Raw genomic sequence first — 18,086 nt, 5'->3', positions numbered from 1 at the left:
ATATATAAGCTTTCTGAGTTCTTTGTCAGTCTTCCATGTGAACTTTAAAGTTTGTGTGTGTGTACATATATACACATACATGTATATGTGTGTGTTTGTATATAAATATGTGTGTGGTGCAAGTATCCTACAAGCATGTGTAGGAGAGATTCTAGGGCAAGTTTAACTATCTGATAGCTATTCCTATGTTGTATTCCAAACAGCTTCATCAGTAGAGGCTCCATCGATAGAGTAGAGCTTGACAGCTTCCTCATTCTTTTGCTATCACTAGGTAGTTCCATACTTTTTAATATTTTTCAATTTGGTATGAGAACAAAGGATCTTATTTTGGTTTGCATGAAAAAAATTCAGTGCGAACAATGTACATTGGGATACAGTTCTAAATCTAAATCTAAATGTACAAAATCTAAATGTAAAACCCCGAGTATTTTAAAATATGGGTGAATTCCTTAGTAATCTGGGAGTAGAGGAAGCTTTCTAATTATGACTCAGAATCTGGAAACAATAAGAGAAATATTTGATAGATTAGCCGATGCAAGCTGTTACATGTAGGAGAGATAAACAACAAAGTCCTACTGTGTAGCTAAGGGAACTATATTTAATATCCTGTGATAAACCATGATAAAAATATGAAAAACAATATATATGTGTGTAACTGAGTCATTTTGCTTTATAGTAGAAATTAACACTAAATCAACTATACTTCAATAAAATTAAAAGAAGAGTTTGATAAATATGATATCCTGAAAATTAAAAAGCATGAGGAAACTATAAAAAGTAAAATAACAAGCCAGGAGAAAATATTGTAACTTCTATCACAGACAAAAGATTAACATCCTCTTTGTGTGTGTATTTGTATGTATGAGTAAATTAAAACGTGAGATTAAAATGACTCTTTAGCCCAGTAGAAAAGTGGTCAAAAGATCTGAACAGCCAGAAAATGGGGGTGGGGGTGGGGAATGACTCTGCGAATGATCCTTAAACACGTGAAAAGATGCTCAACTCATTCTTCATAAGAGAGGTGCACATATTGAAATCCTACTGGCTTCCTGTCTCTCATTGCATTGGCAAAAGTACAGAGGTTTGATAGCACACTCCATGGGCGATGCCGTGGATAGGTAGGTAATCTCATGCATTGCTTATGGGAGTGCAAAGCTGTGTACCCCTTACAGATGGTGATTTATCCTTTGCCTGAACAGCCCTACTTGGACTTGATTCCAAAGGTAATATGAGAAAAGTACAGAATGATACATGCACAGTGCTATTCATTGCAACACCATTTGTAATAATGAAGGGCTGTGAATAATCAAATCTTGGGCTCTAGATTCCATCTGGCCAGCCTCAAGCAGGTAGCTTTTCACACCAGTCCTGATATCCCAGCTCTGGCATTGGCAATATTTGGCTTATGTCCAGATGATTTTCAGCTGCAGATCAGGGGTTGACAAGCGCTAGAGAACAGGTTGAGGGTGGGTAGAATTCAGTCCCTCGGCTTCTCAAAGCCTGTGCCTCCCGTCTTGGTGCCTTCTCCCTGCTTTCCCTTCCTTGGTCCATTCTTGCTCTAATTCTGCTCCTCTCAGGGCTGGAGAAGCTGCCATGGATTAAGGCAAGATCATGAGGTGTTAACCTTCTTTTAGCAGATACTTAGTCCAATAAAACTTACCTTCTAGCAGCAGGATGTTTGAACATGTGTTTTGTTTTGGGTGATGAGGGTCTAGACACTGCAGGTGTTCTGTTATTTCCTAATTGTTCTAGATGGTGCTGCTCTAAGGTAGATGTACCAAATACTAGCTTATTTCTTCCATTTCAAAGCATGTCACTCTCACCCTGCCTCCTATAGTAATGTTTGAAGTTGGGATGTATCTTAAAACTTAAAAGAACTGAATATAGTGTTCAGTGTAATAGCTCTTGAAGAGCTATTACAAAGTTGACTTGTGTTTCTTACGGTTGATGGCATTTTAAAACCCAGAAAATGGGCTCATAAGGGGACAGAACATGTGGAATCAACATTTCTTAATGGCAAGTAGCCATATATAATCTTTCTCGTCACTCCCCTTTTGTAATGAATTGTTCTGTGTTGTTTAAAAACCTTAGAAAAAGGCCTTTGCTGAGTGTGTGTGGGTTGGCACAGAGCAAGCAAATACTCAAAATTGAGAAAGGAAAATGATAAAAGGTGGAGGATCATCTTAATTTTTTAGTAACTATACAGATATCTTTCTTTGAACTCTTAGCATTTAGTACAGTGGATTACTAATTTTAAAAATACTCTCTTGGATTTCTGTGATGCCATGGTCCCTGGTTTTTATCCTCTTTTCTTACTGGCTCTTTCTTCTTGATGGCCTTTTCTCACCTCCGCTTCTCCATCACACCTTAAAAGCACCAGTGTTCTGTCTTCTACTCTTCTCTCTCCTTCTCCCCTATGTTCTCTCCTTAGGTGGGTGCATCCATTCCTATGAATTCAGTTATTTTTTGGGGTTTTTGAGTCTCCCATTTGTGTCTCCAGACTGGAAGACTCCTGAGGTCAAATGACTTAACAGTATTTCTAGTTAAATGTTTAATCAGGATCTCGAATATAACATGGCCACAACAAAACTTTGGATTCTCTGTTCCCCAAACCATGTCTTTCTAAACCTTCCTCATCTCAGTAAATGGCACCACAGGCAACTGATACTCAGGCCAGAATCTTTGCCATGTGCTTAGGGATCCTATTTGATTGCTTCTTGCACAACACATACCTGCGGTATCAGTTTGTTTTTTATTCTACTTCCGAAACATGCCTCTCTTCACTTCTCTGATTCATGTCATTGTTCTGACCCCAGTCCAGGTTTCCATCACCTTTCTGTTACTCTTAGACCATTGCATTGCATCAGCTTCCAACTGGTTTTCTTGCCTTTACTTTTTTCTCCCACTTGTTTTCACTTTTACCCTATCTACAGACTTTTCTTCACAGTGATTGCAGAATGGGATTACTGAAGTAGAAATTAGTTTATATGTTTGAAATACAATGGTGACTTCCCCTTACTCTCAGAATAAATGTAAAGCTCTTACATATTAAAAAGCAGAGGTATTACTTTGCTGACAAAGGTCCATATAGTCAAAGCTATGTTTTTTCCAGTAGTCATGTATGGATGTGAGTTGGCTTATAGAGAAAGTTGAGTGTTGAAGAATTTATGGTCTTGAACTGTGGTGTTGGAGAAGATTCTTGTGAGTCTCTTGGACTGCTAGGAGATCAAACCAGTCCATCCTAAAGGAGATCAGTCCTGGGTGTTCACTGGAAGGACTGGTGCTGAAGCTGAAACTCCAGTACTTTGGTCACCTCATGCAAAGAGTTGACTCATTGGAAAAGACCCTGATGCTGGGCAAGATTGAGGGCAGGAGGAGAAGGGGATGACAGAGGATGAGATGGTTGGATGGCATCACTGACTCGATAGACATGAGTTTGAGCAAACTCTGGGAGTTGGTGATGGACAGGGAAGCCTGGTGTGCTGCAGTCTATGTGGTCACAAAGAGTCGTTGGACATGACAGAGTGAATAAACTGAACTGAAAGCCCTTAAGTTGCCAACATCATCTGATTCCTGCCTGCTTCTCTGACCTTTCTCTCCCTATGTCCAGTCACGCCGATCATCTCTGTTACTGGAACTTCACAAGCTTGGCCCTTTTTCATGGCCTTTGCACTTGTGGTATTTTCCTCTTGGAGTGCTCTTTCTTCTGATCTTTGCTTGGTGGATTCCTTCCCATTGTATCAATCTCAACTCAGATTTAAACTTCTAAGGGAGACTTACTTTGACCAGCAACCCCACAGTTATTCTGTGTTCATTACCCTCTTTAATCATTTTAATATTGACCAGTGCCTGAAATTACCTTGCTTGTTTCTTTTGTTTTGATCAGATTTCCTCTTTAAGACTGTGAACTCCTTGAGGTTGGAATCTGTCTTCACAGCCACATCCCCAGCATTTAGGACAGAGCCTGACACACAGTACAACCTCATTGTGTTTTGATTGTTGGTTGATTTATACTTCTGAGTAGAACAATCTTTTTCACTTCTAAGTAGAATGATCTTTTTGACAATATTAAATAAGATATATTAGCTCAAAACTCAGTTCACAAATAACTGGATAAGAAATTCATGTGTTCATTGGAGAAAGGACATTGTCTTTTTGAAGGTAGTTACCAAAAAGTTTGTCTTCCTTGGTGACTCAGATGGTAAAGAATCTGCCTGCAACGCAGGAGATCTAGGTTCAATCCCTGGTTCGGGAAGAACCCCTGGAGAAGGGCATGGCAACCCACTGCGGTATTCTTGCCTGGAGAATTCCATGGACAGAGGAGCCTGGTGGGCTGCAGTCCATGGAGTCTAAGGAGTCGGACACAACTGAGCAACTAACACACAGACACCAAAAAAATTAGATAACATTGTGGGCATGTTGGTGTAATCACAGGATTCCTGTTGATCACGAGTACTGGATCACCAAGCATAGTATTCACTTTATTTTGAAAGACAGTACATTTCAACATTAGCGGAATTCCAGACAAAGTAGAATAATGTGCCTTATTTATTAATGGAGTTCTCCTTGAGAAGTCTTTTGTTGAAGTATGGGGAAAGTGGTCTGATGATTTGAAGGTGACCAAAGAAAAGAATGTGCCAGGATATAGAGTTGGCATCTGCCACATATGGTTCTGTCTTGACTTTTGTTTGTTTGAAGTAAGTCCGTAGTCTCTACATTCTTCATCGTTAGCTAACAGACGCCCATGACTTTTTCTTATGTGCGTAATGCATAGCTCGTAGTATTGCTTTGTCTTTCAAGATTCAGCATTCGTTCAGTAAAGAGGTATTCAGTGACTATCTACTATGTATGAGGCATTGTGATAAGTGCTGGGGATCTGGCTGTGAATAAGGTAAAATCCTAGTCCTAAATATTTGTTAAATAAATTGGTGAGCTCCTTGAAGCTTATTTCAGAGGATTGGTGTGGCCTTCAGAGCTTTAGGAAGTTGATAGAAGGCATCTAATGTCCCACACGTTATCCCTCTAGAATCTTTTTTCTTGTTCCTACTTGTGCATTGTTTTGTTTTCCATGGTTATTTGCATGTCTGTTCTTCACCCATCACTGTGTTAGACCCTGGACATTCAGATAACAGCAGAAAAAAATGTCGTCTTCAATATCTCTTTAATAGTAATATAGACAAACTGAGAAAATGTATTATTTAATGCAGAATTATAAAGTACAAGGATAGTCTCAACACAGGCTACTATGGGAGTGCAGAGAGGAGGCGTCGAACCGACATCAAGGGGAAACTGAAGGGCGACTAGGAGTTAGCCAAGTGGGTAGGCAGATGAAAGGGGCATGAGCTTTTTCTGTGAAGAAAATCAAGTGTGCTCCTCAGATGGACTGGTGCAGACTTGAGGAATTTGCTTTGGTATGGCTGGAAGGATAATGAATATAGGGAGAAATGAATACTGAAGTTAAGGAGGTGGAGATTTTTGAATACCAACTGGAATTCACTGGAAGATTGAAAAGGCATCTGATCAGATTGCTACAAGAAGACTGTCTTTTAGGTCGTATCTCTGGGGTTAATTTGGGAGGAACTAGAAAAAGCGGGTGAATACTCGCAATCACTGAGATGGATGTTTTACGGACAGCCCCTCTGGCTTCTGGGAGGGAAGACAGACTCCGGGGTGTGAGTGAGGTGTGTGAATGGAAGGAGCAAGACAAGTAGCGGGAGTCTTAGTATTCAGCTGATGTACAGTAATGAGGGGCTTTTCTTTTCAGATAGTTGTGTGTCTTGCTTCTTTGTAAAAAGAAATTTACCATTTTTATAAAAGATGCTGGGGAAGGTTTTGCTAAGTTTTATTGGAAGCTTGGACATGCTCACCCTCCCTTCATGTGTTCTCACTGGAAGTTCCGTTCCCAGGTAGAGAATGCACACACATCAGTGTCCTTGGTTCTTCATTTCTTTTGACCTTTGCTTCTGTTCTTAATGAAATACCAGTGAAGGTGCTGCAGTTTTCAATTTTGGTTTTCCTTTCATCGTGGTAATCCTATTTTACTGTTTAAGTCCTTTTAGGCAGTAAGGTTGTTGGAATAGCATCAAGCACTTCAGGCATTTATAAATTCATTTCAGTTAACTTGAGTTTAGGTGATTTGTTGCATTGCTAGTGAGTTTATTATTGTATATAACTATCTAATCGAATTAGTGAGAGGAATAAAAGGCTCACTTTGATGTAGATCATTAACTTTTTCAAAGAGGACAAACCATATTTTTAGTAACATCTCAAGCTGAAGAATATTCATTGTATAATACATGTGCTTGAATAATGTTAACACACAGTCCCCAGAGAGGCAATTAATTTTATATTCAGAGGTAAGATTAGGCCAGTTTTACTTTATCTTTTGGATGTTATTAAATACTTGCAGGTATTGACAATGTAGGAAGAAAATGCTTATCCTCTTTATATTTTAAATGAGAAGATAAGAGCACGGTTTATATATTTTTAATATTTATCTCTCACCAGTATTTCCATATTGAAGCAGCTACATATTGTATTGTAATGGCCCATTGACTTGACTCATCCACTAGGTCACCCCCCCCCCCCCCCCCGCAGTCCCAGTGCCATCTGAGTGAGCACTTGGATGTTTTTGGCTGATTAAATGTGATACTTACTTTCCTGTTTCATATTTGTTTTTAATAGAAAATGCATCAGATGCAGACTTATGGCTCCTGAATAGTTGTACTGTAAAAAATCCGGCTGAAGACCACTTTAGAAATTCAATTAAGTAAGTGAAAGCTGATTTTTTTTTTCCCCTCATTTTTTCTAAGTGTTGTAAGAATTTTGGGAAAATAGCTTTTAAAAGATTCCTAACATTACAAATACTCAGGATGTTATCAATAAAAGTATGAGTTGGACTTTTGTAATTATACTGTTTGACTTTATCTGATAAAGAGCGAAACTTGAATGTAGACTTTCCTAATAGATGTTTCAGTATTTATAAAGGTGGCTAATAAGTGTTTTGAGTATCTGTTAAGTATTAATAACAGTTTTCTCAGGGAATCCAGTCCCTGCGTTTTGAAACTACCCAAAGCAGTCCCTACCTCTTCTCTCTTGCCTGCCTGTTAGTTAGTGCTGTTCTAGGTGCTAATAAGTCCTGGCCATCAAGGAAATTGCAGTTTTCTGGGGGAGTAGGCATGTAATCCATGGTTATTGAATTGTTCTTCAACTTACAGTGAAAGAAGTATTCTTTTTTCACGTCTCTGAATCTTATTCCACCCACCTTCTTAGACCCTTCGCTCTCTAAATTTATATTCTCATTCACCTCTATGCCTTTTCATTGACCTATAAACACACTCAGGTCTACTCAGCTCCATGCACCCCTTTTAGCTATGATCCTATTTTTCTTCTTGCCTTTCCTGAGAAACTTGTTAAGATTCTTTATTTCCTGGCTTCACTCTCAAATTCAGTCCCCACCACATTGGTTTTATTGTGAAATATGTCATACATAAATGAGTTTATGAAACATGTACAGTTTAAATAAGGGTAACAAATGTACCACTTATGCATCCACCACCAAGCATAAGAAATAAGGCGTTACCCAAGACCTTAGGTAACTGCCCCGTGTCCCTCTTTTAGTCATATCCTCAAGATGTAATCTTTATCCTGACTTGTGTGAGTCATTCCCTTCCTTTTATTTATCGTCTGCTAAATTCATCTGTAAACAATGTGTTTAATTAGTTTTGCCCTGTTGTAAACTTTATTTATTGGACTTACACTGTTTGTGTTCTGAGAATTGCTTCTTTTCTCTACCATTTTGCTTTTAGATTTATCCACGTTAATGGATGTAAAATAACTCTGGCCATTTGTGGTATCTTACCGAATGAATATGTCATAATGTATTCATTTTATTATAGAAGGAGTTTTTAGTTTTCCCCATGTTTTGCTTTTATGAGCGTTGGTTCTCTGAATATTTGAACATTTTCCAGTGCAGCCATGCTAAAATTATTTTAGGATATGTGCCTGAGAGTTGAATTATTGGGTCACAGGTGCATGCATATTCAAACTTAGGTGATGCTGAACTTTTTCCCTGATGGATGTACTGAACCTCATTCCCACCAGTCATGGATGTGTGTGATTGTTCTCCATTCTAGCCAATACTTGATATGGTCAGGGTTGTAATTTCTGCCAATCTGGTGGTAGAGATGGTATCTCAATGTGGTCTTAATTTACATTTCTGTGTTTACTAGTGATGTTGAGCATCTTTTTGTATGTTTGCCATTTGAATTTTGTGTTTTTTTTGTGAAATGCTTTTAAAGTATTTTTTCTGATACTTGTCTTTTTATTTGTGGGAATACATTCAATGCATTCTGTGTACTAACCCTCACACATTACATTTGTTGCAGCTATCAGCTGTGGCTTATCTTTCACTTTCTTTAACGGTATCTCAGGCTGAAGAGAAATTCTGGCTTAAAATTTTCAATCTTTGCTTCTGGATCTGTGCTTGTATTCTTTAAGATGTCTTTCCTTACTCTAATGATATTCTGTGTATTTTCTTCTAAAAATTTTGTGGTTTTTAATTCTTACATTCATATTTATAATTCTTCTGAAATTGATTTTTTTCTTTTGGTGTGGTACCAGGATGGGGGTTCCATTTTATTTATCTTTTGCATAAACACCAACTTTTCCAGTATCGTCTATTATTTTTTTAAAAAGCCTGCCCTTTCTCCTTTTATTTATTTATTACCTGCTTTGTCATAGGCTCATTGTCTGTAGATAATTAGGCCTGTCCCTTGGCACAGTGTTCAGTTTTCATGGATCTATTTCTTTGTTTTGGTGCTTATTCTAAATAGTCATAATTAGTATAGATTTATAATAGGCCTAAATGTTTGATAGCACTAGTGCCTTTTTGTTCTTCAATTTGAAGGAAGACATGTTTTAGTTTTGAAAATGCAAAGTTACAGCTAAATATTATAATAAAGTAATGGATAATATTTGATCTTTATCAAGTGTCTTCTGTATGGCAGGCACTGTTCAAGGTGCTTTACATCAATTGGATATTATTTAATTGTTGCAGTCTTCCAATGAATTGTAGTTTTCACTTTTATTTCTGTTTTACAGGGGAAGCAGCATCTGCTTTGCAGTTGCTAAAGTTCTCTAAAGCTCTCTAAAACCCTTGAGTTCATAAATGGTGGAGGTGGGGTGTTGCAGTAGGCAGTCTCACTACAGTCTCTGCGTTGTTAAATTTAATACTATGCTTTCCAGGTAAAGATGTCAGGCACCCAGTTGTAGATTTGGGGCAGATTATCAGACAACACTTGAGATACAGCTTTTTTATTTCTATAGAAGTGACCTTTGAATGTAATGGTGTTCTCAACTCAGTAACTATGGAAGGAGCAGAGAAGACTTGCTACCTGAATGATGGTGGGAGGCTTAGGAGGGTGGCGGTGATGTGGGAAGGAACTGGGGAGTTAGGCCTGTGGCTAGGACCAGAAGAAGGGAGAGTTAAAACAAGAGCAGAGCATGAAATTTGCCAGGTGCTGCTTATTTTCAAAGAATGCTTTTTATTTTGTGAGAAGTCTGTCGTGTTCCACATTATCTACTTTTTTCCCCATGGGAAAGGTGTAAGATACAAAGATACTTTAGTGCTACTAATAGCTTGTAAACTCAAAACCCAGAGAACTTATTTTCTGTGATTATCAATGTTATAATTAATTAATGGTTATACTTCTAGACTCTTTCTACAAGTTTACTTAAAAACTCAAATATAACTTATGTCAGTGGGTTTTCTTATATAAACTGTTGTGAAAGTGGTTCAAGATAATGATACGGTGTTTGATTAAGTGAGGTAATCACTTAAGATGTGTTTGTCATTTTAATACTACAAAGCTAGTGGTAGCGAGCGCAGGTTCCTTTAATGCGCTGTTCTGCTTGATTGAGAGAAAATTTAAAAGTAGTATTATAGGTGATTAAATATTTTTTTTTAATGGCTTTGAAGGCTTTCAATAATCACAACTAGCTCTTGTTAGCGTAACACCTAAGCTAACCGTTGGATTTGTTTCCAGAATAAATATAATCCTGTAGAAGGCACATTAACAATTAACATTGAGAAAACATCCATTTCAAGTGACAGTTATATATGTAAAGACTTTTAGTGAAAGACTGCCTACTCTTGTCAAGCATGTCACTTTATTTAAATGTTTTCCCCTCTTTCATCACTGTCTCCTAACAAAGCAAAACAAAGATGAGTAGTTCATAAACTTTATTACACCTTCAGTCATGCGACATGTTTGTCTTCTCTCTACCTCTGGCTCCATCCTTTCCCTTCAGCCTGCTCACTAGATGGATTTTTTTTCTTCTCATGATAGTGAGGCAACATTTAAATGCAAGGAGAGCTTATCGGGGCTTCGCTGGTGGCTCAGACAGTAAAAAACCCACCTGCAATGTGGGAGACCTGAGTTTTATGCCTGGGTGGGGAAGATCCCCTGGGGAGGGAATGGCTACCCACTCCAGCACTCTTGCCTGGAGATGCCCACGGAGAGAGGAGCCTGGTGGGCTACAGTCCCTGGGGTTGGTCACCACGAGGGTTGCGGCGCCCTGCCAGGGGCTGTGCTGCGCTGAGCTGCTCACGGTCACTACTGAGCGACTCAGCCCAGCACAGGACCGCTAGGGTGTCGCATTTCTCCTTGTGCGGCCGCACCTAATCCCTTACGCTCGAACTCACCCTTTATTGAATGGGCTTGGGGCCGTATTTCTCTAGTCTGAGAGCCCTACAAATCATCAGATTGCTTCACTGCCATTTATGTCTGGGTGTTTGTCATCATTTCTGATCATCTGCTTTTGCTTCTCTCCTGATGTCATCTTGATATTTAAGAGTAGTTTGTCTGCTATCAAATCATTTTATCTCTTAAACTATCTCTTGACCCTCTTGTTTTAACAGGAGAAAAGAAAGAAAACTCTGAGAGATTTACTATCTTTTATGTGATTAATGCAGTCTTGATTAAGATCTCAGAACTGTAAATCTGTGACAAGGCAGCCATGGCCTTTTTCTTTTCTCTTTGTGGTGGTGGTCAAAAGTATTAGGTTTGCAGCATCACAGTATAAAAAATATTGGGAGTATTATTTAACCTTTGTTGCAGAGCACATTGGCTTAAAATTATTAGGAAGTTTTCATTTTATACACTGGTGCTGATAATAAATCATTGTATCCTTAAGGAATTTCTTAACCTAGTCAAAATAACATAGTTGGGATGAAAATGCATGTCTGTTCATCTGTAGGCTCTGCTGCTCAGGACTTTCTACTAGTTGATCTAATCACTGAGGTTTTGCAGTGTTTATATTATTGATACTCAGATTGATAAAAGAGTAGGAGTTTTAAGTAGTAAAAAAGGAGTTAAGAATGATTTTTTTGTCTGCTTTTGAACTCTGAAATCTTAAATGCTTATTGCCTTTACTAATTTTTAAAAAATCACTAATGATCCCCATGTTTTGTGATGGCAGGCTGTTGCATGCATATTCTTTCTTCTTGAGCCCTTGCCAGTTGCCCCGTCCTTGTTTTTATCCAATATACCAATTTGATTTAGACAATATGGCCTTTAACTTGAGGGGCTCTTGAGTAAACGAAAAAGATCAAAAGTTTAAAAAAAAATAGAATTTCCTCTTAATGAGAGTATCAAATAAGAAAACTCCTTTGGTTCGTGCTTTATAGAAATGTGGGATCTTTTCCATGCCACCTAAAGGAGGTCATTCAGAGGCTGGTGGAAATAAACACGTCTTGTGTGTTATATATAAATGACAGAAAGAATAGCCAGCTTGCTTTGATCATGGACTGTCAACCTCTGTTTGACCTTGTGCATTATTAACCCAAATGGGCACTGTGGTTTAGCCATACTGATAGTAGATAGACAAGTCATGAGTTCTTTGAACCACCTTTGCCTGAAGAAATAAATGGTAATGTTAAAGGGATGGTTTAGATATCTAAGTGAAATTACTGGAAGGAACCATGGAAATATAAGGACAAATGGACCAAGATGAAAGTGTGTGTTGAGACAGAGGGTAACCTGCATTGTATGATATCTTCAGTTTAAAGGAGAGCTCCTTTTAGAAACAGCATCCTGATGATCAAACAAATTATTGGAACTTCATTCCTATTATGAAAATATTTTTGGTTTTATGTGGATTTAGTGAACTTCCTCATCATAAGTTAAAGTTGGGAGACACATCAGAATATTATTTCAACTTGAATTTGTAAAATAAATTGCCTTCAAAAAAGCTGACTTATTAAGAACAGAGAAATGCTTTCGTTTTCAGTTAGTACTTACACAGTTTAAAGAAAGAAAAAAAAAACTCAAAAGTTCTGTTTTTAACTAGATTTTTTAGTAATCAGGCAATCTTTTTTTAATTAAAAAAATTGGCATTGGGAGATAAAAATACTAGCTTTTAGTTTGGCCTTTCGCGAGAAACAGGTTAGATAACAGTTTATTCTGTTAAACTTTTTTTTTTTTTTTTTAATGCTGTAGGCTATGGATTTTTTCTTTAAACTGAGAAATTTTAATTTTGACTTTTCTGATTGTATGAAGTGGCTTTAGTTCAGTATCAGTTTTATGTTATTGTTTCAAGTGTCAGCCACAGAAGGCGAATCATTGCTTGTACCAGTCACAGTATCATGGTTCTAGCTCTCCTTTCCCACCTTAAAGGTCTCCCTCAATATGGAGTGTTAGTTCAAAATATTGTACTGTTTGACCTAATATGTATTGTTGCTCAAGTTTTGTCTAATGTGACTGTTTTTCTCAAAGCAGTGCTATTTTTAACATGAGCTTACAGTTCTTCCTACCATTTCTCATAGATACTATCTGTGTGCTGATTACTCCCAAATTTCTGTTCCTGACCCTGGTCTCCCCTTCAAGAACCAAGCTTGTAGGTCCAACTCCTTTCTGGACTTCATTTAGATGCCCCGTTGACACTTTAAATCATTGTGTCAGAACCTCTCCATTATCTGCCTCACTTTTCTCCAGCAACGTTCTGATTACCTGTCTTGGTGGGTTACAAGCACCGACCACAGAGTCTGGGAGTTTTCTTTGACTCACTCTCTCCCTCCCCAGGTTTCCCTATCCTTTAGAATTGAGTCTCCTCCTTAAATACCCTTTCCTTCCTCCCTTCAGCTTCTTCCTTCTCTTTGCTTTTGCCCATTGCTATTAGTGTTTGTTGCTTCTTGGAATTTGCAGTAAACCACTATGTTCTCATGTTTCACCAAATTGCCATGGACTGGACACATACTTTTTAAATTTATTGTTTTCTCTCTATCCCTGTTGCTAATGTCTTAGTAACGGTCCTCCGTGTTTCTTGCTCTTAATATCACAGCAGAAGTTGAGCCTCTTCTCAGCTTCTTTTCTGTTCCAGTTCAGGCTTTCCTGTCCTTCACACTCTGTAACAGTTCCTTCTCAGCTACAGAATAAAGATAGAATTTCTTAGTTTAACAAGGTATTTTGAAATAATCTGTTCCTTGCCTGCCTCCATTGCCTCTTTTCTCTCTACTCCTCCATAGAATTTGACTTCCTGCCAAAATTGTATGATTTTCTAGACACATAATGTGTTTGCATATATTTTTCCTCTTCCTTGGAGTATTCTCTTCTTCCCCCACAAATGCATGCATGTGAATACTCTCTCTTCTCTTCTCTTATGCACCCCATGCAGTCCTACTTGGCAACCTAGTCATCTTGTGGTGCTACTATCAGAGGTAAATTCTGTGTAAGGTTATCTTCCAGGGTCCACAGAGGTAATCACCTTCTGCTCTGTGCTGCTGCTTCATCCCAGACAAACATCTATTGTTGCATATTACATTTTATTATTTGTTTACATATTTGGCTCTCTACTAGATTGTGGTCTTTAAGTCAGGTTATTGACCTCAGGAAAATCCTTTTTCATGAAGTCTTTGACCCTCCGCCCCCACCATATAATGATTTTCTTTTTCTTAGGAAACAGATACTATCAATAGAGTAAGACTTGCTTGTCAGCTGTTTGGAGACTCCCAAGACCACTGTGACTCCCTTGTAGACACAGGCTTTTATTTGCTAAAAGGGGGAAGAACTTTCGAAGTTGCAAAACTGTACAAAAAGCCTCTCTTTTTAAGGAATCATGGCATTTTGCTTATGTTTTGCTTATAAACTAGGAAGAAACCTGCTCCTTGTTGTCCTAAATGAGATAAGAAATGTGCTTGTCACAATGAGTCCACAGTTCTTCCCAGAGGGAGGTAGTGAAAGGAGTGAGGATTCTTCCCTCTTGGAGTTTCGCTTGGTCATGTTGGCAGAAGCTCAACTCTGAGCAGCAGGACCCTGTTCTTCCTGCCATGTGAAGCAAGCTGGGCCCGCTTCAGGATCTTGACCATTGGATTAATTGAAGCTTCTCATCTCAAGTCAGAGGATAGAAATGGGTAGATAAAAAACAGGTAGTATTTGACGTTGTTTTAGACACAAAGTTGTACTCTACATATATTTGTACAATTAGGTTAAATTGATTGATTCTTCCTTTTGAGGGAAGAGTGCTTGGCATCATTCTCCTGTCAGGGCATCAACAAGTCATATGCTAATATATTATTATGTGTTATGTTAAGTATATTATTAATTATATAACTTTATATTTGAGTATCAAGTTGTCCAGTTTGAATGAATGAACAAAATATTAAAAACCCCAAAGTGGGAGAAAAAAAAATCAACATGACTATTGTGGGGGCAGAAGTAGATGTTTGGGGGAGGTTGACTTGATACAGGATCTTTGTGAGAAGAGTGGAACAGTAAGATCTATGCAGACAGTGCTGTTGTCTTGTTTACTGAGGGATCTTTAGTTTCTAGAATGGTGCCTGGTAAGTATTTGGCACTGAATTTTTCATCTAATTGAAAGCTGGTTTGATGCAGGCCAAATTTCTCTGGAAAAGTTGCTGTTTATGTGTTAGATCTTCTTACTTTCTACCATATGTGAATTCATATTATTCAAGTCTTAAGTCATGGGTCTGTTTAGTCTACTTTCTGTTGTTCCTAGGACTTTGTATTGTTTTTCTCCCCCGTCAGCTAGTCTGGGGTTAATGATGGTATTGGAGGAACATGCTTTCTGGAAACATAAATGAAGAACTCTCTGTTGATTCCTAAAGTGAAGGGTGAGACTTAAATAATTCAGGACAGATATTGACCCATTTCCTGTTACAGGCTTCATTTGCATGTACCCTATCCATGGAAAAGCATGGAAATGAATGGGAGTGAGGGAAGATTGGTACGTGACAAATCCCAGTGAGAAATTTGATGGGGAGTAAAGGAGAAAGTATATTTTAGGATTGAAGTCCTGGTTAACTTCAAACAAACAGAAAAGGAATAGTTAAATTTACAGTTGAAAGATTAGTTACTTAATTTGCAAATCAGGAACAAAAAAAGCAGTTTAGATGTAATAAATCATTTTAAAATGCAAAGCTGAGTTTCATAGTTACCTAAAATGTTTTTGGAGAATAGTATTTTGCATATTTCATGATTACTGTTACATCAACAGTTGCTTTGTATTTGTTGTTTTAAACAGGAGAGTAAGTGAAAGAGGTCAGTGTATTATGTACTTGCAACAGCTGGCTGATAGCGTTGAATACTTACGTAATTAAATATATGTGTTGGCTGTTGTCCTAACATCTCTGTAGGTGGAGGCCCAGAAAGCATGCAGAAACTTGCTTCAGCAGGATTAAAGATGAAATCAACATGATCTAAGCCTGTGCTTTCAGCCAAGAGTGATTTCCTATTGTTTTGGTTTGAAAGACATTCTACTTATTCTTGGAGAGAAAAAAAGATGCTTGTGTTTTTTTTTTTTCTTCCCCTTCTTTTATGCTCTAAATGTGAAAAACATCATCCTTCTGAAGTTTTGGTGACTCAGTAGTGTTGCCTATTAGCTGATAATAAAAAAAAAAGTATGACCTTTAAACTCATAGGACAAGATACTAAAATATTAAATGTTAACTGTTTCTGTCCCTTGTGGTTACAATTAGGTTTAGGTGTCCTCTGGGTCATATTAAAATAGTTACTTTGAATTTTAGACTACATTAAGACTTGGTGGTTGGTGATCATGGAAAACTGGATAGGGGTGCAGTGAAGGATACGTAAAATCATCAAGTTAAGTGCAACTCTGCCTTTAATGAGTGGTCTTATCTGTGGATACACATTCTATCCAAAGTACCCTATGTTTAGCTTCTCTGTTACTGTTTTTATAGCCCTAGGGCTGAGGGCAGTCCTTAAGGCACACCTTTGAGCACAGACTTTGAGTGGATGGTACCGTTGAGGGTATTAGAAAAATATGTCAATCTTTGTAGACACAATCTAACACCGCTGTGTGTGGCTGCCCCCTATAAATAGCCTTGAATTTTAATCATATCTTTGTAGCCTATTTTGAAGTTCTTAAGGACAGGCACTGTGTCTTTTATCTGTATCCCAGCACCTCATACAGTGGTTGACAATAACAGTTGAACAAATGAATGAACCAGCCCATGTGTTCGCTTTCTTGGTATGTTGGCTTTTTTTTCTTTTTCTCCTGACCTACTCTACTCCCTGCCTCTGTCAGAACAAATGTCTTCCTTGGTAGCTTTTCATAGAACTTTTTCTGTATATCTTTCCTATTAGATTGCATTACTTAGAAATTAAGTTCAGGTGCATGTCATAGAAGACCCTAAAAATAGAAGCTTAAGTAAGTTCTGGCGTTTATTATTCTTTATATAATACAAAGTTCATAGTTAGGAAGTTGCTGGCTTTGGTTTACCAACTCAAGGATGTTGAGGGCTGAGTCCCTAAAGTTCTGTTGATCTTTCCATTATGATGTAAAATGGTTGCTACTCTTCAGGCATTGTATGTACTTTACAGAGAAGAGAAACTACGTAAAGGGACAATGCCAGCTGAGTTTGTCCCTTTTTTAAAGGAGCTTCATAGGAAGTCTCATGCAAAACCGTGTGTCTGCATCTCTTGGCTGGAGCCATATCATATGACCACCTCTATTTGTAAGGGAGGCTAGGAAATGCAGTATATTTTCACTCGATTTAGACTAGTTCTTGCCTGGAGAATTCCATGGACAGAGGAGCATGTCGGTTACAGTCCATGGGGTCGCCAAGAGTCAGACACGACTGTGCGGCTAACACTTTTACTACACTTCAGTCTTGTTTTTGCTTCCAGCAGAGTTGTTAGTACTGAATCTGTTAGTACTGAAAAATCTGTTAGTACTGAAGAAAGGGAGAATACTTACTGTGTCTTGATACCTCTGCTACAGGTTGTAGTCTTTGAGGCAAGATACGTGTTTTATTTATCTTCCTCATTTATCACATCTAGAATGCTGGGTGACTTTCTTAGCACATTTGTCAACTGATGGTCCTTCTCCCTCCTCTTTATTCAGAATATTTAAGAAACAGCATAGTTGATGTTTGAGAACTTTTCTCCTTTTTGATTACCGTGCACTATTTCAGAAATAATAATAGCACAATGGGAATTTTCACATACTTTCTACTCTTAAGAACTGCAGTGACCATATTTGAAATGGAATTTATAAGGAAAGTATGTATCTCATTGTTTCTGATACTTCATTTGTGATAACAAGTAAACCTGGTTTAGAAAAGTTTTAGAACAGTTTAGACAGAAAACAAAAGCAGAGTTTAAAATTTATCACAGAAGGTCTTAAACAATTGGAAGACAGATTGAGACTTAAATCCATTCTATAATTAACTGCTAGAAAACAGTATTTTTCTATAATTCTAAAAAGTTTGTTTCATCTGAGAACAATGCTTCTTACTCTCAGATGGAAGTTTAGTGTTTTGTGTTTAATTTGAAAATGGAGAATTAGATACAACCAGTGAAAAGCTAACCAAAGGGAAGAGTCCTATAATACTTGTTGGATTTCTGTAGGTGCCATTGGATATTATTAGAGGAAAGTTGAATATCCAGTTCTCATTTCAGATTGTGACTTGAACATTCTGCAACAGCATCTTTGTGTCCCTGAAGAAATTCATAGAATACTTCTTTGTGCTCTCGTTTATTTATGGATTCATAAATGTTCTATTTTATATACATGAAATATTGTTTACTCTTCAATTAATAGACATT

At 37.7% G+C, this 18,086-nt stretch overlaps 1 protein-coding gene across 4 annotated transcripts in view; it reads left to right on the top strand.

The window, feature by feature from the left end:
• CDKAL1 (CDK5 regulatory subunit associated protein 1 like 1) overlaps window positions 1-18,086 on the top strand; it is a 576,202-nt gene that overhangs the window by 90,354 nt on the left and 467,762 nt on the right. For all 4 annotated transcript variants that reach the window (XM_065912374.1, XM_065912378.1, XM_065912376.1 and 1 more), the window contains one exon: window positions 6,685-6,769. In XM_065912374.1, the coding sequence (XP_065768446.1) occupies window positions 6,685-6,769 (85 nt within the window). The remainder of the gene's footprint in view (window positions 1-6,684; window positions 6,770-18,086) is intronic.

This window comes from Muntiacus reevesi, chromosome 20, assembly GCF_963930625.1.
Source record: "Muntiacus reevesi chromosome 20, mMunRee1.1, whole genome shotgun sequence".
NCBI lineage: Eukaryota > Metazoa > Chordata > Mammalia > Artiodactyla > Cervidae > Muntiacus > Muntiacus reevesi.
Note: the sequence above shows the minus strand (reverse complement) of the source record. Positions and strands in the feature narration are given on the sequence as shown.